The sequence below is a fragment of the Tetrao urogallus genome, assembly GCF_951394365.1.
Source record: "Tetrao urogallus genome assembly, chromosome: 5".
In the NCBI taxonomy this organism is placed as follows: domain Eukaryota; kingdom Metazoa; phylum Chordata; class Aves; order Galliformes; family Phasianidae; genus Tetrao; species Tetrao urogallus.
Window position 1 is genome coordinate 56,215,668 of NC_136818.1, and position 27,188 is coordinate 56,242,855.

At 39.9% G+C, this 27,188-nt stretch overlaps 1 protein-coding gene across 1 annotated transcript; it reads left to right on the top strand.

The window, feature by feature from the left end:
* Positions 1–16,318: 16,318 nt before the first annotated feature.
* On the top strand, positions 16,319–27,188 carry ACSL5 (acyl-CoA synthetase long chain family member 5; the record flags this gene model as incomplete). The annotated part of the gene is made up of 20 exons (XM_079535185.1): positions 16,319–16,474; positions 17,043–17,151; positions 17,818–17,882; positions 17,961–18,062; positions 18,397–18,496; positions 19,734–19,912; positions 20,994–21,026; positions 21,249–21,300; positions 21,850–21,923; positions 22,399–22,476; positions 22,750–22,884; positions 23,321–23,455; positions 23,534–23,629; positions 24,179–24,251; positions 24,785–24,873; positions 24,952–25,068; positions 25,509–25,652; positions 26,093–26,194; positions 26,586–26,657; positions 27,048–27,188. 20 exons carry the CDS (start codon positions 16,319–16,321, stop codon positions 27,186–27,188), a joined length of 2,052 nt encoding a protein of 683 aa, XP_079391311.1.

A 27,188-nucleotide genomic window follows, 5' to 3' on the forward strand; every position in this document is an offset into this window, starting at 1 on the left:
CAGTTTCATAGCATAAGCAATAAGCTTCCAGATCTGGCTCAGGCCCAAGTGTCGCACATCAAAAGCAGCGAGAAGTGGTGGGAGCACCGCATTCACACACAGCAAGCTGGGGCTGGGTACGTACAGAAGCTGCAGTCCCCACATCCTCCTCACCCCACATTTCTCAGCTCATTGCAGCAACTACGTGCAGCAGCACTGAGGTGTCTTTGGCCGTTGCAGACGAGCAGCAGATCCTCAGGATGAATTTAGAGCCAGTGACGCCATTTCCGGTGAAAATTTGTTCCTCCCTTCCCTTTTCCCAACAAGATGAAGCACACAAACTGCAGCCCAGGTTAAAAGTTCAACCTACACTGAGGGAACCTGCACTGTGATGAGAACAGACTTACCCCAAGGTAAGTCTGTAACCCCTCATTGCATGAAAAGCTGAATAATAGGGCAGTACTTCACATTCGGAGATGGAAAAATCACAGACCAGAGCATTTCAACTGGAGTTCTAACGTTCTCCAGTAGAAGTGAAAAGCTTTTGAGAGGGAAAGGTCGCTCCTCTTCTTTCCCTCTTTTTTCCCCCCCTTAAAATACAGTTTTGTCTTCCTACTATTCTCACTGTTCTCACTCAAGGCTTTTCTCCTTGACTTGGAAACAGACCAGGAAGTTAGCTCACAAATGTTGTTTAACTTAATCATCATCTAACTTGACTAAGCCTTGTTTATTTTATTATTATTTTTTTTAATGTACATGCAAACTTTACTAGGAAGCCAGACGATTTCAAAGGTTTTTAAAAGGTTAAAGGTTTAAAAATACGTATCTAATTTGGGTTGTGATATTTTGGGTATAAAAGCATAACTTAAATTTTAATGTCTGCCTATGAATGCTAGACATAATTTCAGCAACCAGAAACTTTGTACTTCAGAATGCATTAATCTCAAACTTTAACAGTGGGAAAAGACTTGTTGTCTTTCAGTTTAGACATGTGATCTCAAACTCAGAAGAAAGCAAGCAGAAAAACTCAACAGTAGAAGGATGTCGGTATTTTTACTGAGAAAATATTTTAATATCATGCTCAGAGATGTCCACCACAGTAATCTGTGAGCTCAGAGGCAAAAGAAATGTATCAGAGGAGACAGATATCCACATGAATTCCTCCTAGCTCCTGAGAACAGCTTCCAGATGCATCTCTCCAGAACAGCTTGTAAAAGGAACACAATATTTCAGCATATACACGAAAGCAGCAGTCAAGCTGCATCTTGCCAAGGGTGATGGATGCAGCCAGGCCAGCTATTAGACGAAACCTTCCCCCCCACTGCAGCACTTCCCACTGAGATTGAGAAGCCATTGGTCCAAGCATCACGCTCAAGTAGAAGAAGCCCAGAATCACTGGACTGCGAAAAAAGCAAACTACAGGATGTCACAGTCCACTCAGCTGCTTCTGGACAATCTGGCCTAAAAGAGCTGAAATATTTGCCTGCTGAACATGACAGATGAAGGCACTAAGAGGCTTCTTTGCATCACAGACAGAATCAGTATAACCAAAAGGCAGGGTAAAGTTGGTACTGAAGGGCACACTAAGACTATGTTGTTTCCAAGTTGCAGTACATTTGAACCTGAGACACATACCTCCCATTCCTCTTTTTATTCTGCTGGTTCAGCTTCTTCGGCTGTCACCAGATTTTAAACAAATAATCCTAATTAACCAAGGATTTTGACTTAATCAGAGCAGATAAGGAAGTTCCAAATCCCCAGGCAACCTAGGTAAACACCTCCACGTACCAGCAAATGGTCCAGAAGCAGTAGGTGGCACTCAGGGCCCTATGTGTTGCTCAGGGTATCATCTGTGTCCATCAAAAAGGAGCTACCAATTGCTGCTCCAAACACCTAACTGACTTTTTTCCCTGCCCATATCATTTTTCTGACCTTCAAACTTTTACACAATCAAGAGCTCACAAGTAGTCCAATATCATCAGTGACAAAGGTCACGAAACTACCAAGGCAGAATAGGTTGCTTTTTTACAGCCAACATACATTTATTTTCCATTCTCCCGCATTCTGCTTATCCTGTACTTTCCTCCTCTTTCTGTAAGTTGTTTTCTTCTTTTTAATAAGGTTCTTAGCACTGCCTGCCTTTCATTGGACATCAGGAGCAAATCCAACATAATTTACTGGTTGTGAGAGTCTTATTTTATTTTGATTCATGTGAAATAGCCCACATGCTCTAAAACAGAATATGTAACACAAAATATGACTGAGCTTCCCTGGAATAGGCAGCAGGAAAAAAAATGGGCATCAGGCCCAACTGGGCCTGAAATTTTCTAAGAAAAGTTGTCTTGAAAAGTCAACTGTTGTGATTGCAGTACAAATGCCACAGATCCACATTAGGGCATGTCACACACTCATCCGTTGTACATGGATTAATCAGGTAGACAAGGTCATTTACTCACCTCATTCCAAACCCTAACTAAACATGACCCAGGGGTTACAACTCCTTCATAGGAAGTACTGATTGCCTAAGTTTGAATATCACTACATTTTTTTATTGATGAACTTCCTTAAACACCAATGCACACCTAGTTTTATTCAAACAAACTATGTCTTCAAGATCAATAGCTTCAACGGACACAAAGTTGAATACAACTGTTCTTCACCTGTAAAATTGTGAAAAACACCGTGTGCTATTGAAACAACCTCAATTATTATCCCTAAATTTCTGAATCTCGTTTTAGGTACCAAAATACAAGTACAAGAAAAGTACTTTCAAAAAAGGAAGGCTTAATTAAAGTTTAGCTACACAGTTTAAAGCAATGTCTCCTTTTGTGATCTTATGCAACAAGGATATGAAAAATCCTTCTAAAATTTAGCTCCAATGATCCATTTCAACAGATTTCTAAAGAAATACATAATTATCTTGGAAATTAAAGGTCATGCCAATACCAGATGGCAGTGGTCAATGTACCGAGCTGCTGGAGTTCAAGGAGTGTTTGGACAGTGCTCTCAGACAAAGGTTTTGATTTTTGGGTGGTCCTTTGCAGAGCCAGGAGTTGGACTCAATCCAGAGCTGTTGGAGTGGGTCCAGAGGAGGGCCACAAAGATGAACAAAGGGCTGGAGCACCTCTCCCATAAAGAAAGTCCAAGTGAGTGGGCTTGTTCAGTCTGGAGAAGAGAAGGTTCCTGGGAGACCTCATTGCAGCCTTCCAGTACTTGAAGGGAGCTTACAAGCAGGAGGAGGACCAACTTCTTACACAGTCTGGTAGTAACAAGACAAGGGGAATGTCTTTAAAATAAAAGAAGGGAAATTTAGGTTAAGTGTTGGGAAGCAATTTTTTTACTCAGAGGGTTGTGAGGAGCTGGCGCAGGCTGCCTAGAGAAGCTGTGGATGCCACACTTCTGGAGATATGAGGCCAGATTGGATGTGATCCTGGGCAGTCTGATCTGGTGGGTGGCAGCCCTTCTCATGGTAGGGGGGTTGGATCTGCATGATCTTTAAAGGTCTCCTCCAATCTATGCCATTTGATGATTCTATGTTCCTCAGTGATCCAACTCAGGATATTCTGTGATTCTATGGAATCTTCATACCTACCTATACCTCATTTGATTCAATAAGTTACGTCACTGTGACACGTAGAGGCATTCCAAGTGGTCTTTAAACTTTCCTCGTCTAAATATTATACATCAGATATTACTACCTTTGAATCTATGGACTAATAATGTTCGAAGTCTAAAGTCACTAAGAACAATTTCCTTCTTTATTTTACTTCATAGTCACTTGGCAAAGTCTCTGTTCTTAAACTGTCTTGCCTGCCTCTCTTGCCCATGCTTTATCCTAGCAGTAGAGGAGGTTAAATGCAGCAATTTTTAGAGGTAAATTATTAGGCAAAGTAACAGAGCCAAACTATGAGAAGAGCTGAACAAATGAATCTGAAACTTCATTTCTGGGATTATTTCTCAAGATTTGAGTTAAAGGTCTAAAGAAGTTGATGCAGAAGCCAAGATTTGAGTGGCCATAACAAACCTGTGTTGAGCTTCAAAATATCATCAAAACCTCAACTGTACAAGGTGATTCTCATTTTCATCAGGAGTTAATACCAGGAAACCTACAGCTATTGCTACCAGCTGGATGTGAGCTCATCAGTATCCACTGTGTTTGCCCACTTTATGTTTGAGCAGTCCCCATTATATCGTTAACCTTCAAAGGAAGAAGAGACCTGATAACTCTATCTGTCCACAGACTTTCATCACAGCCTTGCTGTTCCAACCATTCAGCCAGGCAGAATGTATGCAGGATGATCTCTGGAGTTAACATGCAATATGCAGCATTTAATGCTTTTGAGATAAGCATGGTATTACTGCAATGGAGATTATGCAGAGTTAGGTTTCCCTCCTTTTTCCATCTATGATTCCCATTAAATGGAATAAAAGCGATATATACCAAATATTTTTCAGGTCTAAGCTAAGAAGAGTTAATCTCATGGTACAGATTTTAATACCAAATAGAGCTATGTGGAATTCTCAGAGTCTGCAAGTCAAGGCACAAATCCAATAGTTCCAGTTCCTCCACAGTGACTCAGTTTAATTCATATTTCTGCATATTTATTTAACATCTACAGTTATCATAAGTGCCACTGGTCTAGCTCTAAAACCATTAACAGTTTTTGGGATATGCCACTGGAGCTCTACATGAAGAAAAGAGAGTGCAAGATTGTCACAGCGGCATGAAAATCGCAATTTCAGTGAGATCCTTCAGTATCACACAGCATCAGTACTAGAAAATAAAACAAGACCAGGCTGATAAGATAAGGCTGATCTTAGGCACCAGGGTAATAGGAAACATTCTGACATAAGCAGTCATTAATTCATTATGTATCCATCCCTTTTACACAGAACTATTAACACAGTAAGAATGACTTCTAAAATACTGTCACCAAACTTAACAAATGTCAGGAACATTGTTTAGACTGAAGGGTTAGAGTTTGTTTCATGTTTATCACTTGATAGACTATCGCGTCTGAGTAAATTTCACAAGACCAATAAAAAAAGATTTCTTATATTTTACCTGGAAGAGTGACTAAACTCCAGCTTTGTGTAGTAATGACCTTTAGCTCCAGTCTTTACAGCTTGGATTGGTTGCACACCTCAGCAAGAATCACTTTTGATCAGCATTCAGGGATACTCTATGGTATCTACAGTATTCTTGCAAATCCCACTGTTGGTAGCAGAGCTGTAAGCAAGCTGGCACGCACACTCCTTGCAAATTTTATTTCCTCTTGGCATATGTTCTTCATCACTCAAGTGCCAAGTTTGCACTAAGGGTAAATGATTAAATTGCTTGAGCGATATTTGAAAGAAATGGTAATGCGACTAGTCATACTTCAGATAAGCAGAGAAAATTAATTTAAACCAAGGAAGCAAAGTATTAAGCTTTCTATCACCTATAAAAGTCAGCCAAAGAAAATTTGGATTGTCACATACTTAAAAAAAAAAAAACACTAACTGCAGACATCTGTCAAAAATTACTAATTTTGAATAAATATTTTGAATCACACCCTGCCCAAAGATTTCCATTTAAATTAGAAAACTACTTTCTAAGAAATTCTTAACTTGATACTATCTATGTGATCCTTGCTGGTCTATGAAGAATTCTTCCTGTCATTTATCATCTGTTTTCTTCAGAATAGTCTTGAGGGAGAAATTAATTTAATTTTCGTTCATGAAAATATTGGTGATTTTTTCCTACCTCCTGGAAAAACAGCTTTTGTTAATTGTGACTAGTTCTACCTTGAGCTCCTCCTTTTCAAAACTGGGACATAGGTGATATTTCCACAACTGTTACAGCCTCTTTTATGTCACTGGTCGTGCGTTCTAGTCACTGAGATCACAAACTAAGACATCACTCATTTAGAAACAACAGGGAACACAGATAATGCATACAAAAAAGTTTGCAATACAGAACATAAACCCAGGTGTTTTTCAGGGCATGGGTAAATGTTTTCTCACACCTGCTTTCAAAAGAAACAGGAAAAGGTCTACCACCATTAACAACTCAGCAAGACTGAGACTTACTCAAGAGCCCAACCTACCCGTCTCAGAGATGACAAACTCATTGCTCAGAAATGCCTACTACTCTCAGCTCTTGTTTTAGCAGTAAACTATTTGTTTTCATTCTTCAGGAAGAAACGTTATGGGTGAAAGGTGACAAAACACCACAACTTATTAATCCGTTGTTAAAAAAAGGTAAAAAGATACATATCTTATGCACTAGGAAGAAAGAAGTTACAGCCTAGCACATACAGATATCTTACATACCTGGTTTTGTTGTCTCCTTGCTATGCTTCCATCGTGCATCTGTATGCAAGTTAAGATACATCTAGAGCCAGAAACACAGTGTCAAGTAATTCTAGCTCTTCCAAGACAACGAGGCAATACCCACTTACATTGAATATAAGGATCTACCCAACTAATCTTTTCTTTTTCTTCTTCTCTCTCTTTTTTTTTTTTTTTTTTTTTTTTTTTTTTTTTTTTAATATCTTAAGATCTACTGCATACCTCATGCAGAATTAAATCAGTTGTTTTGTTTCCCTCATTCTGGAGGCACCACAGACCAGAACCAAGAGACCTTAACACCATTATTATCTCTTTACAGCAAGCTTGGAGCAGTCCCACTCATTCTTTTATCCTTCCCACAACTGTCATTTTCTAAAAACTTAGAGGATATTGCAGCTCAGAAGGTGTAGGTGGATAAGTGGTGCAGCACTGATGGGAGCCCAATTCTGGCACTCCTGGCACAGGTGCTTCTACTTGTGTTAACATATACTGGTATGAGCAGGTTTCCCACCCCAGTCAAAGATACTTGGGATCTCAAGTAAAAACTACTAATATGTTATAATTCAAACATTATGCATAAGTTAAATTTCAGGTCTAGTCAAACCAGACCTAAATCAACAAAAGCTTTGTGATCTTGACCAGTCCTGACAATATTAAAGAACTTCGGAATTTTTAGCTTTGGTTTTCAGATCCCAAGCTGCAAACCTCTTCCAAAGGTTGCAGCCTCAGGAAGTGAAGCCAAGAAGTTTCACCTAGCTGCTCAGTGCCAGTACCAAATAGCCTGTTTTCCATCAGCATTAAGCACAACACCTTTCATAGAAGGAGGAAGACAAAAAATAAATAAATGCAATTGGTTAAATGAATATAAATCCCTGTTGAACTAGGCTCAGCCTAGCATCATGGGCATCAAACTGCCCTTGTTCGTTCAGCAAGTAAATATTATTTGTACATCTTTAGATGCAAAGATATATAATGGTAAGATAACTATTGTGTATATCCTAACTGTGCTCAGAGCTCCTGCCATAAAGGAACATGGTTCTTTGTGGACCACTTGAGCTGCAAGGGAAACCCATTCCTCAGCAGTCAGACATGCTAGAGAAGGAGCACCTCCACAAAGCAACAGGGAAAAATGTAAGGATATGCTTGCAAACTCTACATGCAATCCAGGAGGCACCTTGTCTCTGCAAAATAACACTTACTCTGTGCTCCATGTGTACTCGCACTTAATAAGAGCCCTATTGAAAATCCAAGTGTGCAGCTCTTGCAAGACTAGGGTTCACTTTCACAGTGTGCTGCCCTCTTCGAAAGCTGTTGCACAAGAGCTGTATGTTTAACATCTCTAACCAGCCAAAATTGCTCTCTATATTTGATCAGGAATAATTTTTACCTTTGAACCTGTTGCAACGCAGGTTCAAGGGTTACCTGGGTGCAGTGTTGCCTGTTTATTAAAGCCACACACCGATGGTTCGGGGCTCAGTCCTGCCACGGGAGCTGGGGAAGCACCAACCCTTCAACACCCCCCTTGGAGTTGTAAAGCAGTGAAGCAAATCAGCTGTGCTGGCCCCTCCTTTGCGTGGACAAAGGTAAGCAAATCTCTTTTGCCTACACTTTCCAAAGTACTGACCTTCCTGCTTCTGCAGAGAAGCACAGCAAGTAGTAAAACAGCCTTAATTCGCTGCAGTGCTCGGATCCAAGTGCACTGCTCTTGTCACGTTGTGTACTTTTAAAGCCAACAGCCAAGGAGTTGGCTGTCTGTTATGGAAGGAGCAAGTCTGAGCTCACAGAGGCATACAAAGAAATCACAGCCATAATAGAAGCCCAAGCAAAAGCAACCACCTGAACACTCCCTGTTGCTATAGACTGGAACTGGAAATCTGACGTCCATCCATGCTGAGGCTGTTTTCTTATCAGTTTTGACTATTTAAAGATACAGTGTGCAGAGTACCAGTGCCAGGCTCCCATTCAGACTGTAGGTAAAAACAGAGTGACAGAAAATGAGCCATCATTTGGTTCCACAGCACCAGAGGCAGATTTTGTAGTTCATTAAAATATTACTATACTCTAGATTGGTAGATGCACAAGCTTTTTGGCCATATTCAGTATAACAGGACCTTAGTCCCTAACTAAAATCACAGAAGCTAGCTATAATGCCTTTTTTTTTAATTATTAAACATTTCTAAAGCACAGCTTTCACAGTTATACAGATGGAGGCCTCTCCAATCTCTTGCTGTGCATAGATCTACAGCTGTAACAGAGGAGGGGATAGCAGAGAGGTTAACCAGAAATCAAGCTGCAAGTGAGACTCGGCAAAACGTGTGCTGCTCTTCCAAGCCGTAGTCCATCATCCTGCTCAGTGCATCCCCTGAGGAACCCAGTGAGATTATTTATTTTCCTGTTCATTTTATTTGTTTACAACAGACATTAAAAAAAAAAAAAAAAAAAAAAAAAAAAAGTAGCAGAGTAATAAAGATTAATTTTATAGCATTAAGAAAACTGAAATTCAAAAACCCTACCAATAAAGTGAGCACACATTTTGCACAGACTCACACTATCAAGATCCAAGTCTTGAAGCTACAACAAAGCTATGAACTGAGCTAATGCTTCGTCTTCATTTATTTACATCCTTTGCTATTTGCTGTAGGTAGACAGAATATTTGGACAGTTGATGCTCATATTGTGCCACGACTTTATGGTTAGTTATAAAAGCTCTTTTTATCCCACCTTTTATGACAGTAACAACAGAAAACAAAAAATTAAAGTTTGTCTATACATACTCTACTTACTGCACACCTTAACTTGTTAGTGGATATGAAAGATGCAGGTAACTGCTTGAGGCCAGATTTCTGAAGGGAGAACTCCTCAGAGAAGCACTCAAAGAAGTTAATGCAGGTACCTGGGCTGGAAGCCTGGCTTTCCTTCCCTTCACTGTAAGAACACTGCCTTCCTCCAGGTGTAGGAGCACCCTGACTGGCACTATAAGAGCTGAAGGTCACAACTTCACTTAAATGCCACAGGAGCAGCTGAGGAAACAAAGCCAAATGTATAGGAATTCCATGCAGAGCAAGCTGTTTCTTTTTCATGTTCATTCAAAGCTTATGGCAAAATCAGGAATTTAATCCTCAGCTTCCCTAAAGGTCTATCTGCACTGCTAAATAATGCCACAATTACAGTGTAAGTTAGCTTTACCCAATTAATATATAGTTTAAGCAGCATTGAAAACAACAGCAATTAGTAGAGCTGAATGCTTTAGCAAGCCAAGGCCCAGGGCATGTTGCACACTATTACACTGTATTACTCCATTTTAGCTATAGTTTATTCTAGCAAGATGTACATTATTCTGAAATCATATGGTATAGGAAAGCTTTCAGATGTGCAATCTAAGATGTGCAAAACCATTTCCAAGATCTGAGGTCCAGACATTAAAGAGAGCATGTAGGTGAATTTAATACCTTCCCAGCCCTCAAAGCCTGCTGCAACATTTCAGCAATGTTGGCAGAGCACAGGAGAGAAAAAAAGCAACAGCAGCCTAGCGTATGCAGAAAGCAAATCTCTGTTGGAGCAGGAAGTAGAGTTTGAAGCATGATTCAACGTGAATTTGTGCAAAGAACTGCACATAAGTGACTATAGTACAGCAGAAAGCACTTTAGAAAGACAAGGCAGCTTCTAGAGAGAAAAAGAGAAGAAATCAGGATCCAGACTACCAGTAAGTATTACACCAGTGGGTGAAAAATACTGTACTCAAAGCATTTTGTTACTAGTACAGCTGCAAATCCCTGCTCACTTTAACTCACAATACAACTATAGAGAGAAAATCCCTAATATTGAAAGTGCAGTTTTATGTAGAGGGGGAAGAAAAGAAACTAGATTGTGGTTATTATGGGAGAGAAATGGTAAATTACAAACATCATATTTTTCATCAGCTTCTTCAGAAACTTTACCCTTCTTGCCTCACCAAACCAAAACCAAAACTACTACCAGCCCTTCGCAGCAAATTCTTTTCTAACCACTTCACTTCCCCCTTTTGTTCCCAGCATGCTTTTCTGCTCGTTGATTTATTTAAACCAGGGAGAGGGAACAAGCTGCAGCTTTAACGTGAACGCTATCTAATTGTTTTGGTTTTGCTATTATGCTTATAAATCTTCCTTTTACTTAAGGAAAAGAGGTTGGCTTCCTGCCCCGTCAACGAAATGGTACGTGCTTTTGATTGCTGTTGTTTTTTTTTTCCCTCTGTGCTTGCTCTGAAATGCAGAAGCATTAAAGGCCTACTTTTGTTTCATTGCTCATGGCCCTGGTGGTGGTTGCTCACGGAAGTCTCAGCATTACCCATGTGCAAATGCAGAGCTCAGTTCAAGGGGTTCAAGGTAACGTGTTTATCAGGAACCGGGTAGGAGAGCTCCAGTAGAACCACCATCGGCGCGATGCTAATCTTAAGCTTAGTTAAATTCAGATATGTATTTGCTCTTTGCTCTGGGTGATACAACTGCTGTCATAAGTTGTCATAAAAAACATCAATATTTAAAAATTCTTACTGTTGGCTGTACTCTGTAAACTGCTACATTCTGGTTTTCTTTGGGCAATTCTAAGTTGGGCTTTTGTTCTAGATCTTTGAACACACTTGGAGATAATTTCCCATTAATGTACCAGTAGTGCAGGTACAAGTGTATTTGATGAGGATATTGTGCTATATTATCTAGTAGGAACAACCGGTAACAAAACTGATTATGTTAACTATGTTTATGATTCTTCAGAACTTCAGGGAGCTGAATATGTTCTGTCTTTGTGTGTGCCTGATACACCTTTTGGATAGGGAGTTTTCAAGGAGAAAGCCTGAAATAAAACGTACACGAAAGCTTGACTTTTGAAGTTTTCTGACAAAGCAGCGTCATGGTGTCATGATGTTCCTGATGAAGGGACAGAAATATCAGACACTGTACATTTTCTTATCATAATCAACTTTCTATTTTAGCATACAGAAAGCCTGAGTTGAATAGGTTTCATGAGGCGGGTTCAGAAATAGGCCATAACGCAGTCTGAGTGCTGTACTTCCTGGATGTAAATGACTGGGACCTCGTGCTTTCCCGGCTGATAGCAGAGTGCTTCTCAGGCAAACAGAGGGCACTTAAACTGCTACGCTACATAAGCAAAGCCTTCCTAAAGTGAGACTCCGTGGATTCTGCTTTAGACATGTCTGCCTCTAAACAGGGTTCTGTGAAAAGCTGTGGCTGTTAACTCTGGGATTTTATTTCTCTTTACATAACTGAGTCAGCAATATGATTTGTCCTTAAAGTCTCACATCTACTAGGGCATGAGATTAATAAGTGATGTAGTCTGTACATGGCTGCACTCAGCAATTGCTGCTCAGGTCTTGCTCTTAAGCCTCTTTCTGGACGCTAAGTCCTTCAGAACACACACTTCTTGCTGAGCTGAAGAAAGATGGGACATAATGCTTCCAACTCACTAGCTCACATCTTCAGACCAGGCAAGAGCTGCACTGTGGGAAAGCAAATGTCAGGAGTGAAATAATGGTGGTTAACTAAATAAAGACCTCAGAGCAGTTGGTTCCATTCTATTTCTGCTTGGAAAGTGTCAGCATGTTACCTTACTAATGCTGATTTCACAATTACCTCAAAAGTGTGTGTGTGTGTGTGTGTTTCTTAAGCAAACTTAAGACAAAAAATATAATCTTAGTCATAGGCAGAGCATGACCTTTGCCCCTAAAATAGCACAAGGACCAGAGATCTGTAGCCTGTAAAGAACTACTGTGAGATAAATTTTCTTTCTTCAAATTTTTGTGCTTGAAATCATAGAATTAGTTACTTACCAATGCCTGCTGCCTTGGAGAGAATAGAGAAAAATGCTCCTTCATTCCTTCTAGCTAATGAAAGAATTGCCCTGGAGAGTATGGGGGATTTGGAAAGTGGGGTACAGTAGAGATGAGAACACACAGTCCTGAACTCAAGACTGGACTTACTATAATCTCTTCTGATAAAAAAGAGGGATGGGGAAAGCCTAAGCCTTCGCACTCTTGATCCCAGTGCACCTTATCCTTGATCACTGATCAGGCCAGGCAGTTGAAGTACACTTTAATTGTCTCACCTCCTGTTGCACGGGGGGACCAACAGAGGTGATTTGAGACATCTTATGCATTTTCTAGTCACAGGGAGTTAAGTCCCTCAAAACTCAGGGGTTTAAAGCACTCCAACCTTTCTACATGGTTAAAAAAGTTAGAGCTCAGGCTCATAGAAATGCTGTGACACTGTTGCATGCTACACTGAGTAACACTTCCAGTCAGTCTATATGGACCAGATATCATCCATATATAGAAGACCCAGAGTTTTGGGTTGAATTCTGGTGTAGCTGCTCCAAAGCTTGGACTTAAGGAAGAGCTCTTTTATTTCCATGCTTAGAAGACTCATGAAGAAAAATTTCTGTCCACTCTGCTGGCTGGCTCTTCTGCAATCAGGACAGCAGGATTAAGTGCCTTCTGGACAATGCCAGAAGTAGCTAACCAGCAGTGCTTTGGATCTCACAGGGATTTATAGTATAAATTCTAGGCATAGTAGACAATTGGCCTGGTTATGGAAGCTGAGACAAATTTGCTGATGGTCTCTTCCCACAGCCTGAATAACACTCCATGTACTTTGACAGGAGTGGCTAAAGCCCAGCTGTGGAAACAGTTGGAAAGTAAAAGCAGAATGTTGTTCCTTCATAATGTAAGGTCATTTAAAATAGTCTTTCAGGCAAGTGAAGCTGTGTGTGTGTGTATAATGTGAAGATCCAGGTATATGTGCTTTTTGACAGAACAGTAATTTCATGGTTTTAAAGCACATTAAGTTTTGATTCTTGCATATCTAGTTTCAGTATTGTAAGCAGGCTAGTTATTATGGTTGCCAGAAAAATAGAAGCAAATGAATGTATTTCCCAGACTTACAAGATTAGATTGGTATAGGATCTTTAATTTAAACATTGCTTTGTTTTGGCCTGTAGCTAGTCAAGGATGATTTCAGGATGTAGGAATGCTGAGTAGATTATGCTGGGATAAGACTACTAGCAGGTTTTTCTGAGGACAAAATCTTTTCTGCATTCAGTTATCTTCAGGCTTCTCTTGATCAGACTTTCTCACTGGGCTTCTTTGAGATCGCTACTCCAAGTATCTTTATCCTTCCAGGCTCAGTTGTTCAGTCTTTTTGGATATCTTGGCATAAACCGCCTTGCATGTGAGTTAATGAGGTAGCTAATCTTTTCTGTTATCTAGGAAATAGTCATTAGAGTACTATTAAAACAAGAACATGAGAGCACAATTCATTCAATATTGTTCAGCTATGCAGGTATGTAGTCTTTTCAGTAGCCTACACATAGCTCTATCCTCAATACTGGTCAAAAGAATTTCATGCCCAGGAAAGAGACATCTGAAATACCCCAAGTTAAATCTCATTTTGGCCTATCTAAAGATGGAAAAAGATGTCAAAAGTTGATTACTATTGTAGCAATTGGACAGATAAATACAGTAGGAAAGGTGTTACAACAAAGGTGTGATGACAAAAGGGCTGGCACAATAGAAAGTTGCTATAAAGGAAGGGAAGAAAATTACTCAGCTGTATCAGAAGATTCTAGGTTCACAGGAGAAAGTTCCACCAGGGAGGGATCTCCAGAAAGAGATCCTTCCTCTGTGACAGTCAGCCCTTAAATGAGTTCTGAAAGAGGTAGAGCCAGGCTCCAACCCTTCTGGTCGCACAGATGAATTGTCTTCACCTGTACCCCCAGGGCTGACTGGGTCCTTTCCCCAGGTGCTCAGTCAGTGGTTCAGGCTGTGACTCAACAGTTCCCATACAGCTATGAATGAAAATCCACAGGAATTGGACATGAGTACTCTGGTATCCCTCTAAGAGGATGAAGCATAGATGTACCAAGGTTTAGTATTGCCATCTTCCTATGAACTAAGCTTCCAGCATACAAGTGGTTCAAATGTGATTTGTTCTGCCACTGATATCTGGGAATAGGCTCTGAGTTAAAGGAATAAAGTTTGTATACTGAATTCCTTTTTACGTTGAGCAGTGGAGATGCCTCCACCAAGCTGCCTCAGATCTCATACTGTAACAAAAAAGTGGTTGACTACATACATACAAACTACATACTGTTTGATCACCTCCAGAAAGCTGTTTACTAACTGCTGCAGTATTGGGTTACAAGTCCAAAAAATGAAGAGTAGTTGCCTAACAAATTCATCTTACCAACTCCTTAATCTTCCAAATAAGAGTAACAGACTTCTAGGTGACTTTGACATGAATTCAAACTTCCTCAGCAGGCTTTATTTTCGAAGATTATTTTTCCCTAGACTTAGCTGACAGAAGTCAAAGGAAGGGTGCACAGATGTGCAATAGTCTGTGCTGAAAAAAATAGGGCTATACTTGCTAGGTGTGGTATGTCCAGTGGCCAGACATGATAGTGCAGAGTCATGAGGCAGGAGCTTTAGCCATTCTTGCTGTAGCACCATTTTGGGGGGGGCAGACCTTTCAGTATCTGAGATGATGATCTGAGAAGATCAAGGGTTTGATGTGCACGTTGTAACTCAAAATAAATAGGTCTAGGGAGTTGGTACATTTCAGGTGATGTACTTTTGGTAGCGTGGATTCAACAACAAGCCTCCAAGGTATCCTTTCTTATCCAGATGATGAGCCGCCAAAGCATGTGTTTGTCACCAGAGAACACATCAGGACTGTCAATTAACAGTCACTGGAAATTGAGAGCTACAAAACTATAAATGTGATGCAGGTGATCTAGCCCTGCTCAGTCTGGATGTGGTGATCCAAATTCTGACTTTTGAACATGGCTGAATTTATTGACTGTTTGAAAAATACCTTCAACTTTCTTGGGTTCTTCTAATGGAAGGAAACCTGGAGCTCAAATTCCAAAATGCTTGGCAGTATTCCTGTATAGGAATGTAGTTAGTTGCTAGCTGGCATATTATCTACTGACTGGATTTCCTCAATTAATCATGAAGGACTTGGAAGGAGTGCAGTTATTCACCTTGTAAAGTGTGGTGTGTCATGTCCTGCACACCTATTTAGATACTAGGAGAGATAAGTCAGTTCACTTAGATCAAATGTAGTCACCTGTGCTAGATTTGCATTGGCTATTCAATCTGAAACGTATCAGAGCACTTTAGAAATTAAAGTACTTGATTCTAAAGGGGAACCTGAGGTAGCCTCTTAGTATCTCTTGTGAGGAAATCCTACATTCTCAGTTTTCTGCTTACCTGCCTGCCCGTGAAGGAAGAGATGCCACAAGATGCAAGCAGCAAAACTGCTTCTGCATCTCCCAGCAAGATTTCAGTTGCCTCCTCTGACTTCTAGGTCCCCAGTTTTGAGAGCAGAAATCCAGAGTTTGGAGTTGTACAGTATCTCATGCAGAGCACACTGCCAGCATGAGAAACACTTCCCCAGCATAGACTGTATTTCCGGTAAGAGCAGCTGATCATGAAGACACTGCTTCTCCTGCAGACTGCTACACAGTCTTTACACCCGTGTGTACTTTAGCAATACCTCCTGCTGTTAGACAACTGTAATCTTGTGTTTTTCTTCCACTGTTCACATCTGAACAATAGGCTTTTTTTTTTTTTAAATTAATACTTGATCTGAGAGATATATGTATACTGATGTACATATATAAATGAGGCAGATTTTTAGTCTTGAATAGGAAAAAGTTGACATTTGTTTCTTGCCTGCCTGACATCATTGGACTTCAGCTTTTTGTGGAGGTGGATGCAGAATGGATTAAGATTTACAGAGACAGGTGACTTGAGATCTCCTAAGAGGCTTAAAGCATTGCATAAGCATACTTTATTATTGTACCAGGAGTCCTTAGGTGCAAACAGCTGAAACGATCCGTAGTATTGCTTAACAAAGTACTTAACTAACCCTGGCTTACAGGTAGTGAGTGCTTCGAACTCGTACCTACTAAACCTTGTTTGTTTCAGGTTCAACTCTGGCTGCGCTGATCCAGCACAATGATCTGGATATTTCAGGTCTTGTTTTCACCGCTCCCAACACCAGCACTGTTTACTCTTATTGCATTTGGAGCTCTCATCTTCCTCTGGGTGGTAAGCAGGCCAAAGCCTGTTTTACCTCCTGTTGACTTGAACAAGCAGTCAGTGGGAATTGAGGTAATGCTTATTCTTCTTGTGGGGATGGACTATTTCTGACAAACTTGCTCTAAATACCAATCTATTTTGACTCTGGATATCAGTGGAAACTCTCCTTTCTGCTATACACCACCTTCTCTGCTGTGCAACTCAGCAGTATTGTGCATAGAAAGGAAGTCTTATGACACCAAGAGGAAGAGACAGAAACTCTTGCCAACAGGGTTAGGTGTGCTCTTTACAAAAAGTCCTTGGCTGTCACTGACTCTTTTTCCTGTACTATAAATGCTTTTCATTTGTTTCATGGCTAATGATAGACCAAGATGCCAGACTTCATGTAACTGTGCAAGTAGCAATGCTTAATATTAGTCAAGGTCTGTTTAATAATCTACAACTGAATATTAATCTGGGTAATCTAGAAAATTCCTCTGCATACAAGTAGTATCTGAGTAGATCAAAACCAGGAAGGAAAATGAAACTTCCTGAACAATGCAATAATATTCAAATGCTTTAAAGGGGACTGCTGCGATTGGCTGGAACAAATAGCATTGCATCTGCTCTGCACTAATTCATAACTATGCTCTGTTCCTAGGGAGGAGCTAGAAGAGCTGCACTCTTGACGGATAATAACCTGCTTTCTTATTACTTTGAAGATACTAAAACCTTATATGAAGCTTTCCAGAGAGGCCTGCATGCTTCTGGTAAGCTTTGCAGCTGCTAGTTGATACTTAACATTTCACAAGTAAATGAAATGGTTCCAGAACTTTTTGTCTTGCCCCTTGCCAATAGTAATAATTAAGGCTAGCAAAAAGTTTTCCTAAACTTCTGTGAGGTGAAGTGATAAGCGACCACGTTTCTCCCCCACCATTATGGAAGTAGGATTAGTTGGCAGACTGCACAGGAGCAAACATCAGCAGCTTACAGTGATAGAATTCAGTGAAGATAGCAACGCTAAGTTTGGGGTGGGGTATGAAGGGAGGAGCAAAAAAATCCCTCTGCTTTGTCTTACGAAGCATTTATTTTTAGCGTTAAATTACCGCCTGCTTACAATAGCAGTGTGTTCCTGTCTGTATGGTTTCAGGGGTTGCAGACATGGAAATACATGATAGCTTGCAAGCTATTTCAAGCTCAGCTGGATGAAATGGGAAAATATTGCCAGACACTGGAAGTATTGCTTGTCAGGATGAAGCAGACAGCCTTATAACTTTAGTTTGTGCAGAGTACTTAACAGTGGACCCTGCACACCTTAATGCTCCATGCAGTTAAATGGACATCTGAAAACAATCTCCATTTACCAGTGTTGTTTTGAACTGCTATGCAGCTTCAATATTGAGCTTTACAGCTGCTTTTTTGAACTTTTCCATTAGGAAATGGCAACTGTTTAGGATACAGAAAACCCAACCAACCTTATCAGTGGCTGACATACAAACAGGTGAGTGTTGTACATGACAGATAATCTAACTTGGAGTGCTGTCTTGTAGCACTAAAGCAGGGGGCAATTTTCTTACAGGTTTTGGATAGAGCTCAACATCTGGGATCAGGGCTTCTGCAGAAAGGATGTAAACCATCACCAGATCAGTTTATTGGCATTTTTGCTCAGAATAGGCCAGAGGTAAGCAAAAAAAAAAAATTATTTCCCCCAAAATTCTGACATCCTGGGGAGAAGAGAGTCTGCTCAACTTGCTAGTTAAATAGCTTGAGACCAAATGAGGAATGATTACAACTGGCTTTTCCTCTCCCAGTTCCCTTATTACTGATGGGGTACATACTGTGCTGGACATGTAATGATGATCTTGAACCTTTGATACTGTAAGAACTTCACAGACACAATGCTTATAGAAACACCACTACTAATATGTGCATGGGTTATTTAAGCTGTATGAAATCTCCAGGTAACCTTGTTTTGTGAGCTGCTAGTATACCTCAGCTCTTTTTTCTTTCTTCAGTGGATCATTTCTGAGTATGCCTGCTACACTTACTCAATGGTTGCTGTTCCACTCTATGACACCCTGGGGCCAGATGCCATTCTATATATTGTTAACAAAGGTAAACATTGACTTATAAAAACTATTTTATAATAACAATTTCTTTAAGAAGCTTTGTTTTGGGAACACTGAAGAACAAAGAATTTGATGCAAAAATTAGAGTAGCTTTGACCTGTAGTTGTATAGACACTTTGTTTCTGTAAAGCCACTTTGTAGGGTGTATGATTTAATACCTAGAGGAAACACTCTGCCTCTTCTATCTCCTAGTATCTTGGGTGCAAGTCCACAGAAGATCTTCTAGAATCTGTGGACCATGGTGCAATCAAAGGGTTCAAAAACTGTTGGTTGTTTGAGGTTTGCCAATCTTGAACTCCCACACTGTTTGCCAAACAATCAGACAATACAGACAGACTTGCATGCAAATTAAGACTAGATGCATGTCTGATTTAAAAAATTCTAGGATGTAAAGTGTGGAGGGTAGAGAGTAGCCTAAAGCTATCTGTTTAGTTCTACAGAAGTAGCAATTAGTGTGCCATTATGAGAAAAAACTTGGTATGAGGGAGCTTGAATACAACTTCAAACTTTCTCTCCCTAGTGTGAGAGAAGATCAGGGTAAGGAGGAAATAAAAATTCACTGCTGTCACAACTAGCTAGGCTGCCACCTATGAACAGGATTTGCCAAGCAAAATCACTTCAACAGTTATGCTGGCAAATCTTGCCAACAGGTTTTGCTTTAAGACTACACAGCTGTGACTCACTAGGTTAGTGGGGAACCAGCATGTTCAGACAAATCCGATTTCTCTGCTGTCTTAACAATTTTGTAATTGCATAAAACTCTTGTTTATGCAAGGAATTTGAGGCATTAACTTACATTTGAGCTACTTCTTTCAACCTAATCTGAAATTCCTTAGATTTAAAGAAGATAGCTAAAAATAAATAATCAGTGAGGACAAATCTAAGTTTTTTATGGTAACACCAAAAGAATAAGTACATGTTTTGATTGTGACTGAAGACGTTTATCTTCAGTTTATCAGCATAAGGTCTTCACTTCGACTAGACCTGAGATTTGACCTATATAGTCTGCTGGCTTTAATGAGAATAAACCCTCTTAACAATGTCAAGTCAGCCAGTGAATTCATATGAACCAAATGGAAATGGATTTATCAATATTATGAATATAAATCAATTACATGTACATAAATGAATGTTATAGTCTAAGTATACGTTCTGCTGTGTTGTCATTCACTAGTATCTCATATCCTCATAACAAACTGTGAAATGTAATTTCTTTTTGGTAGCTGACATAGGCATAGTGATTTGCGACAAGCCGGACAAGGCACAGATCTTGCTTGAGAACTGTGAGCAAGGAAAGACCCCATGCCTGAAGACTATAATTCTCATGGATCTCTTTGATAAAGAGCTGAAGGAGAGAGGAGCTAAAGTGGGAGTTGAAATTCTAGCACTGCAGGAGGCTGAGGTAGGTGACTGAAGACTTCTGCTTGATCTTGCAGAGGAATACCTTGCCAGCTAGACATCTGGAACTTTTCTGGCAACAGTAACACTTTAATGTAAGCATTATCCAGTTGTCACGCCTGTATCTGAGAACTCAATGAGCAGTCATTTTGAAACTCGATATATTAGTCAAAAACCATTAGTTCAAACCATTGACCAAAGTTGTGCCCAAGTGTTGTAAACACTCAGTATGCACTAATTTCCTTAGCATATCTCACAAGTTTTATGAGGAGAAGCTGAAGGAACTGGAATTGTTTAGTCTGAAGAAGAGGAGGCTCAGGGGAGACCCTACTGCTTTCTATAACTACCTGAAAGGCAAGGTGGGGGGTTGGCCTCTTCTCTGTGTAACTAATATCATGACTAGAGGGAATGGCCTCAAGTTGTGCCAGGGAAGGTTCAGGTTGGATATTAGGAAAATTTTTTTCGCCAGAAGAGAGATCAGATACTGGAACAGGCTGCTCAGGGAGGTGGTTGAGTCACTGTCCCTGAAGGTGTTCAACATACATTTAGATGTTGTACTAAGGGGCATGGTTTAATGGAGAAATGCTGGTAATAGATGGGCAGTTAAATTGGATGATCTTGGATGTATTTTCCAACCTTGGTGATTCTATGATTCTATGCTGTAGTTGTAAAGGATTTATCAGGCTTCTAAGCTGACAGTTGAGTCTACTTGAAATTTTACGTGCAAATTACTGACTACTTTGATACACCAATACTAGGTTTAATTTCCAGATTTGAGTTGCAAATATGGAGTGTAAGAGATGTGGAATACATTAAATAAAATGAAAAATCTCCATTCAGTACTTCCAAATTCCTTCAGTAGCTCTGATCACTTTCTACATGGTCAAATTCATACTTTTCACAATCTCAGGAGTCAGCTTTTTCAAACTGTGGGTACTAAGTGCAGAAAGGCCAACTTCTCTCACTGAAAATGATTTTTCACTTGGATTCTTGAAACTATCACATTTGAAATCTAATTATCTATTCCAGTACTATTGGTACGCATTTTTATGCTGCAATCTTAAGTTTTGTTTTCTCTAATCTAGGAGCTGGGAAGAAACAACATCAGAAAACCAGTTGTAAGTATCTCTGTGGAACAGTTCTAAACTTGAGAAACTAGTTCCTGAAAAAACCTCTTGCCAGTCTGCTAGGAAAGGAAGTTGGCAAGATTTTTTTGTATCTCGCCTTGCTGTTTCCAAACAGAACTCCTGATTGATCCCCCTTTAGTAAGCATATATAAATACTGACTAGTAACATAATAATCCTTACACTGTTGCCCTGATGTGGCTTTTTCCATCTAGCCTCCTAGTCCTGAAGATCTTTGCATTGTGTGTTTTACCAGTGGAACAACAGGTAAGAGACTGCATGTTGATGCTTCTCTATTAAAACACTCTGTGCTAAAAACACTTAGTACCCAGTGCAAAAAATGAAATTCTAACATAAAGAAGCTAGAATCATATCAATCCACTACTGCAGTTCTACTTAGGACATTGTCAGTACAAGTGAAGTGCACAAAGACAGAATTTCTTAGATCTGAGGGAGGGGAGACTAATCAGATGTATTTTTCATAAGGTAAGACAACATATGAGGTCTTAGCCTTAAATAAAGAGGGCCTGGTTGTTTAACTGTGTCTGTATTCTGATCCACAGGGGTTATAGAAGCACGTTGTTTCAGCATTCTCTGTGCTACTCCTAATTTCTCTGGTGTTACAGTAGACATTCCTTTTATGTAATATCTACAGTTGAAAGCACTCAGGATGAGGCATATTTGTGATTTCCTAAGACAGTGTATGATGTGACTAAGCCTAACATCAAGATAGCTTGAAATGACTGAGCCAAGCAAACTGCAGGCAACTGACTGCAAGTGCAGTCAGACCCACAGCTGACTTTGATTTCTCCAAAGGTAACCCTAAAGGTGCCATGCTGACACATGAAAATGTTGTTGCAAATGCTGCTGGCTTCCTTAGAACCATAGAGGTAAGCTATTGCTAACAGTCATCTCTAGGTTATGTGACTATTATGAAAATGGCTTTATTGTGGGCATTTTATACAAACTATGAATTCCCAATATACACTTATTATACATATATAGCATATATACAATATGCTTTCCTAAGTGCCCATGTTTCCAAGGCAGAATGGTACTGCAAACAAGTTGTTTTGATCTTTGAGGAATCTTTGAGGAGTTCTTGAGCCAGACCTATATGCCAGGAGAACTGAACTACCATATTTTTAGTTTGCTGAAACGTGAAATTAAACCTGATTTAGTATCCTGTCCCAAACTTCACACAGTTGCAGCTGCAGATTTTGAAGAGATGATGGATGAGCTTGAGTTGCTTTAGTCTTTTAAAAACATCTATTTCAAATTATTCAAATTTGTCCAAATTTTATTAATTTTCTTCTCAAGTAGGCATACATAGTGTTGATGTGCTTCTGTTTCTTTCATCTGTAGGACACGGTTGAGTGTACAAGTTCAGATGTCAGCATATCTTATCTTCCGTTGGCTCACATGTTTGAGAGAGTTGTACAGGTAAGTAGACCATGTACATGCTACTAAGACTTTGTGGAATGTATAAATTTGTTGAAAGTAACACTTATTAGAAGTTATATCTAAATGGCTATGACATGTAATGGAGGTTAAAAGACTGTACTGGAGACCATTCCCAACCTTTCCCGAGCTTTCTGTATTTCTTCAAGACCTATACTACTACTGGTCACTGGAAATCAAGCAGCTTTCCATAGAAAATTACTGTGGCTGACGAAGCTGTGAATTATCCTTGGCTAACATCTGGTCAATTTTCAGACTGTGATATACAGCTGTGGAGGAAAAGTGGGCTTCTTCCAAGGAGACATCAAATTGCTAACGGATGACATGAAAACCTTGAAGCCAACAGTATTTCCGGTTGTACCAAGACTCCTCAATAGAGTATATGACAAGGTATGTGAGCAACTTTTAGCTAAATTATCTTAATGTTCATGCATCGAAGCAAATATACATGTTTAAATTCAAGATCATAACACCACCATTAGGTTAATTATTCTTTAGGAGAAAGAACTCTTTAAAGATCCCTGAAATACAAGAACAGTTGTGACTGAGATAGGACTGCTGCTGTTCAGAGAGAAAGATTATGTCTATTTTCAGAATGCAACAAACAAACAACAAAAGCTACTCTAGAAGCATCACTAGTCCCTGTTGTTCCTGAAGTGTGACAGCACCAATACAAATTAGCACTGCCCCTTGGTGCACCTCCTAGAGCATGGCAGTAATGAAGACAAATCCTACAGCAACAAAGTAATGCACTGTGCCTCCTAATGAAGCAAGAACTGGAGGTATAGCTGTGAGTAAAGACCTCAGAGATGTTTTTTTCCTGCAGATACAAAGTGGTGCAAATACACCAGTGAAAAAATTCCTGTTAAATTTTGCTGCAACTATGAAGATGATTGAAGTGAAACAGGGCATAATTCGAAATGACAGCCTTTTGGATAAGCTAGTCTTCAAAAAAGTTCAGGTAAGCTCTTCCAAGTGTAAGTAACCTGAGCAATATAACATTGGGAGTTTGATCTGATGGCTTCTAATTCACTTGTAGGAAACTATGGGTGGAAGAGTGCGTATAATGGTAACAGGTGCAGCCCCTATATCTCCCTCTGTCCTGAAATTTCTCAGATCAGCATTGGGCTGTCAGGTAAGCTGAGGTTTTTTCCTTGAAAATCTCTTTGATGATCACTTGGACATAATGAGTGACACAGCTGTAGTCCCTCTCATTTTCTGCCTGGAGGGACTGCTGTCAGGGTCTTCAGTATTTAAAGATTCTTGATTCATGTTATCTGCAGTAAAGGAAAATTCTGCAGGGCTAATTGATATCAAACAACAGTACTGCAAAAACATCCTCTAGGCTTCAGGAAGAGGAACAGGGCAGCACAAATAGCAACATGAAGTGTCTTCAGCAAGTCAGGCAGTTGCTTCTGTGCTTCTGGCTTATCCTGACAGTGCACAAGCTCCCACTGTGGCACATTTCAGAACAGAGTGCAGAGCATGAGGTGCTCAGAGCAAGATCTGGATAGCTGAACTTGAAGAACATCTAGTCACACCAATAAGACCAGGACGTCTGAAATACAATGACATTATCTTGGCTTTCTTCTTTAGATGGAGACCTGTGCAAGGTATAGTTTAAACTGAGCTCATTCATATTGGGGGCTGGGTGTTCAAAGGATGTTTATCTTTGCTCACACAGGTCTTTGAAGCTTATGGCCAGACTGAATGTTCAGCTGGATGTACTTTCTCAATGCCTGGAGACTGGACTACAGGTATGGCATGGTAGTTGAGACATGTAAACTCTTGCACAACTGCCAATAGAAAGTGGCACTGAAACTTTTAAGTTCAGTACAAAGAAATTCTGGATGCAAAACTTCAAAGTGATTCTTGGTAGCAACAATCACTCATGCTTAATAGGAAGTCTGTGAAAGCAAGCATGGCACATGGTTGGTCTGACTGATTAGACAGTAAGTGGCTCTGAGCATTGAGACTTAGCTGCTACTTTTCCTGCATTAAGTGTCTGAAAAAGGCAACGTTGTTGAACTTTTGGTATCAGACCCCATTAAACAGTACTGATTCTTACTAAAGTAGTGAATAGATCCACTAAGTATCTATTATCACTTAAGTCTTCATATGTAGGGGATGCCTGAGTTCTCCCAAATCATTCAAAGATCTAGTCTTTCAAGTTTTATATCATATAGACCCATCTACAGAATATACAAATCCAGAAACTGTTAACTATCCTTGTTGGTTTTTTGGTGTTTTTTTTTTTTTTTTTTTTTTTGTTTGTTTGTTTTAATATTAGGCCATGTTGGACCCCCACTGGCTTGTAATATCATAAAACTAGATGACGTGGAAGAAATGAACTACTTCTCTTCAAACAATGAAGGCGAGGTAGGTACCATCTCCTGTGTGTGTCAAAATACTGAAACATAAGATTTGGTGACCAACAGCATCCTGTGCTTACTATAGGTCTGCATAAAAGGACCAAATGTGTTCAAGGGTTATCTGAAAGACCCCGAGAAGACAGCAGAAGCAATTGACAAAGATGGGTGGCTTCACACGGGAGATGTAGGGAAATGGATGCCAGTGAGTAATTGCTTAAAATAAACCATCCCCTGGATGTGAATTCCTTCTTACCTGTACGCTCAAAGTTGGACAAATAAATTCCAGAATAAAAGCCTCACAAATTACCTTGTTCAATATCCACCATATTAACTCCAGACAAAGCTCCAAAGACCAATCAGGTTACAAGATCTTGCGTAATGCGTGCTAGGCCAGTAGTTAAGAATATGTCACATGTAGAATAAAGAGCAAAGTATCTCATTTTTTGCCAGAGAAGAGCAAGGAACTGTCTAATCGTGTTCTGAGCTAATTGAAGAAATCAAACAGCGTCCTTTTATTCTGTAGAGAGCCAAAACAGGTGCCAGGCTAGGATGAGCCCTTCTTACAACAAACTCATTATCTTCTTCTGCACAGAGAAGCAAGACAGGGACTTGAAACTAATGGCCTCCGCCTTTAACTTCTAGAATGGAACGCTGAAGATCATTGATAGGAAGAAAAATATATTTAAACTTGCACAAGGAGAATACATTGCTCCAGAGAAGATAGAAAATGTCTATATCAGAAGTGTTGCTGTAGCCCAAGTCTTCGTACATGGGGAAAGCCTGAGGGTAAGTAATATTAAGAATGAGCATCCTGTAAGATTCCTCCCACAATGAGTTCTGGAAGATCAGAGCACAAACATTAAAGTATACCAGTGCTTGAACAAGATTTGTTCCCGACAGCACAATGCTAATAGAAATATCTTGTCTACAACCTTCCCTTTTTTACGCTAAAGAAAAAGAAATCTTGGTATCAAGTTGCAAGCTGGGGAAAGGTTAATTACATACTTGTATGGGATTAATATGTCATGTGAGCTCTGTGCAGTTGCTCTACTATTTTACCAGTGAGTAATATTTGCTGCAGTGGTTAGTGCAGAACAAACTGCATGAGCACTCTGACTGCTATGTCTGGGGATGTAGATCTAGCTTGGTATATATTGTTAACCATCAAGTTCTCACACAGACAATCCCAATAACTCCATATCTGTCCTACTTCTATTTGTTTTCAGTCTTGTCTAATAGGTATAGTGGTTCCTGATGCTGAGACACTTCCAGAATTTGCAGCAAAACTGGGTGTAAAGGGTTCCTATGAAGATACCTGCAAAAATCCAGTGAGTGGCCTCACCTTTTCAGTGTGTTATACGTAGATTTTTAAAATTATTCTTTAAATTCTGAAGTCCAATCATGCATTGCCTTGGCTTCATTTTTTGCCCACCTTTTTATAAATTAAACTGGCTTAATGCTGTGTGAAACATGCAAATGTCCTTAAAGTAGAAGATGGAACTAATAAAGATGTTCCTGGAAGTTTCAAGGACTATAACTTCTTTTTTTCCAGTGAGAAGATATGCATGTCCTTGTCATGGTGTTAATGTGAGAAATGTTGAATGCTGAAATCCATACACATATTCTTGCCAACCTCCCTTCTCTGTGACTGGGCAATGATTGTGTCCTGAGCCAATTACCAAATGGTAGCTTTACCTACACTGTTCCTGTCTCTTCCAGGCAGTGAAGAAAGCTATTTTAGAAGATCTGGTTAGACTGGGGAAAGCAGCTGGCCTTAAGTCCTTTGAACAAGTGAGTACTTTCAAATCCTGCTTGTCACAAGTACCTGTATTGCTAACACAATGGCTGGGAAGTCTGTATTCTTGCTGGAATGGGACCTAAGACAGCTGCTTGGGACAACTGAATGCAATAGGCATGGAAACATTGGCTAGTTACCTGTCTGTTGACCAAGAGGCAGATGGATGCTTGGGGCAACAGATGCAATTGCTATGGAATGAAATGCAAGTTTCCCACAGGTTGACTCTCAGTCAGGAGTTTAACTCCTGCATCAGAGAAGCAATTTAGTTACTAGCGCTCTTAAGACTGAATTGTTGTCCTAAGCTTGAGAAGGCTGGGAAGAGCTGTTGCTTATGCTCCATGTAATACTGTAAGCGTCACTTGTGAAACTGTATTCTTTTATAGGTTAAAGACCTGTACATACACACAGAGCTGTTCTCTGTAGAAAATGGACTCTTGACACCAACACTGAAGGCAAAGAGAGCAGAGCTTGTTAAAGTCTTCCAGAAGCAGATTGAAGCCCTCTATTCAAGTATGCAGGAATAA